The sequence below is a fragment of the Morone saxatilis genome, unplaced genomic scaffold (assembly GCF_004916995.1).
Source record: "Morone saxatilis isolate NCDOM2014 unplaced genomic scaffold, NCSU_SB_2.0 Contig5, whole genome shotgun sequence".
Classification (NCBI taxonomy): Eukaryota; Metazoa; Chordata; class Actinopteri; family Moronidae; genus Morone; species Morone saxatilis.
In genome coordinates this window covers 243,792-246,104 of record NW_023340095.1, presented here as the reverse complement: position 1 = coordinate 246,104, position 2,313 = coordinate 243,792, and the positions used below count along the sequence as shown (strand labels likewise).

The window sequence follows — 2,313 nt, the reverse complement described above, 5'->3', positions numbered from 1 at the left end:
TCCTGAGATAACTCTTGTTATAAATTGGCTCTATACAAATACAATTGAATTGAATTGAATTGCATGTACATTGTATGTACGCTTTATTTTAGTTATATCTTGCGTGTGTTTCAGATGTGTTGGGAGGATACAACGGGACCATATTTGCTTACGGTCAGACGTCGTCTGGAAAGACTCACACCATGGAGGTCAGTCAGATTTAGCTTAAATTGCGAAATCAAAAAAAAAAACGTGAACGCAGGTTATAAAAATATATAATAATATTTAATTCTTCAAACAGCTGTTTCTGTTTATCTTCTCTCTATTTTGTTAAAGCCATTAAATTATCTCGTGTAACTGATGCATTTAACCTCACCTTTTCTGTTAAAATAATGTTTTTATTAAATTTTCCAGGGGAACCTGCATGACCCTCGTCTGATGGGAATCATCCCCCGTATCTCCAGAGACATCTTTGACCACATCTACTCCATGGACGAGAACCTGGAGTTCCACATCAAGGTGATGATGCCATTGTCACACTGATTACATCATCAGTCAGGAGCCACGTGTTTTAAAATATGATTTATTAAAACATCTTGTTTTATGTTTTAATTAGAATTAAAATGTGTCTCATTCATACACAAAATATTCAAACATTCTTGTTGGACCTCTGGGACTCTGTAGCTTCCTTTTATTACAGATATTTAGACTCTGCTGTATCCTCTGTCTGTATATAGTCCAAACTGATCTCTGATCAGATGTCCTGCAGAGAAAGCAGTGAGGCGTTCATAGACCCACCTGCTCTCCATATGTTCACTGTTCACCAGCACTCACAAATAAATATCAGCACTTCTTTATTGACGTCAACAAACAAGTAATCATCAACAGAAATCAACTGTTGGTGTAAAGATTCCAGTATTGATCATTTTACAGTCTTTAGATTGATAGAAAAACTAATCAATTTAAAGTTCAGTTTGACTGTTTTATAATGTAGACAGTGTTATTAAAATCGTATAAGATAATATAATTAGAGCTGTTAAAATTAATATATCATCACTCACTCAGAAATTTTATTATTTCATGACCATTTCATTTTAATATGTTTTAAAATTTGGATGTATTGTCAGGCCCAGTTAATGTTTTTCTGTCCTGTTCAGGTGTTGTCTTTGTCTCTTCCTGTTTTATTTTGAAGTCTGGTGCATCCTGTGTTCCTGTCAAGTTTCCCGCCTGTGTGATTGTTGCCCGCCTAATGTGTTACACCTGTGTCTGTTGTCTTCTTCCCGTTGTCTACTTAAGCTGCACTTCCCTTCCCTTCTGTGCCAGATCGTCTTGTCAGTGTGTCAGATGTTCCACAGTTTTGATTTCCTGAGTGAATTCCTGTGTATTACCTGTTCTGTTCCCTGGACTCCTGAGGAATTACCGCCGACCTCTGTACCTCTGCCGAATATCTGATCTCCTGGTTTTGACCTCTGCCCAATAAAAGACCCTGATTCAGCCTGACCCACCAGTTCCGTCCTCTGTGTCTCATCCTCAGCATTGTACATGATAGTTTCTATTTGATACGAACCACAGAAGGTAAATTGTCCATCACTTTTAACTAAAACTATAGATATTTAAAGTAGTGGTTTAGTTTATCCTCCACCATGTAAATTAATGCCATATTCTGACAGGTCACCAATGTTGAGTCTAATGAAAGAGCCTTCTGTGAGTCATTGTAACTACTCTTTGCTCTGTCTTGCTTGTAATACAAACTCACTGTACACTACTCTCCTGCATAGGAGTTCCTCTAAATGATACGCTAAATGAAATGTACGTACATGAAATGTTATGCTGCATGTTAACCAGTCATAGATCAAGAAGATTTGTCTTGTTGCAAAAATTAAATGTCAAAAAAAGAGTAAATGTTTGTTGTCAAAAAAATAAATAAATAAATAAATCACAGACAAGAGGAATCTGCCACAACAGTATTACTGACACAGTGGACTGGCTCATGGGAATCAACCACATGTAAAAACACCCGACGTGAACACACTGCCAAAATCCAAGTTAACCTTTCACCTCTCACACCACACCTAAGAGTCCTAATGAAAGGATCAACACTGGTTACAATAGTAATAGCAATTAGTATTATAAATTAGAAATGGGCACTTTCAGCTGCCAAGTTGGCACTGTGAGAGTCAACTTCAAAAAGGGGGGGGGAAATAATGCTTTGTAAATGAGCCGTGTCCAGGTTAGCAATGATTGGCTTGTGCAGTGACAGTGACAGCCCATCAATAACCCCAGCGATGGCAGCTGGGCTGCTGTTATCTGTGTGAGCCCCACACTTCAGTGCTA

At 37.9% G+C, this 2,313-nt stretch overlaps 1 protein-coding gene across 1 annotated transcript in view; it reads left to right on the top strand.

Moving 5' to 3' along the window:
• LOC118339040 (kinesin heavy chain-like) overlaps positions 1–2,313 on the top strand; it is an 11,104-nt gene that overhangs the window by 4,074 nt on the left and 4,717 nt on the right. The window contains exons 3-4 of the mRNA XM_035676563.1: positions 115–188; positions 394–498. Coding sequence (XP_035532456.1) covers positions 115–188; positions 394–498 — 179 coding nt within the window. The remainder of the gene's footprint in view (positions 1–114; positions 189–393; positions 499–2,313) is intronic.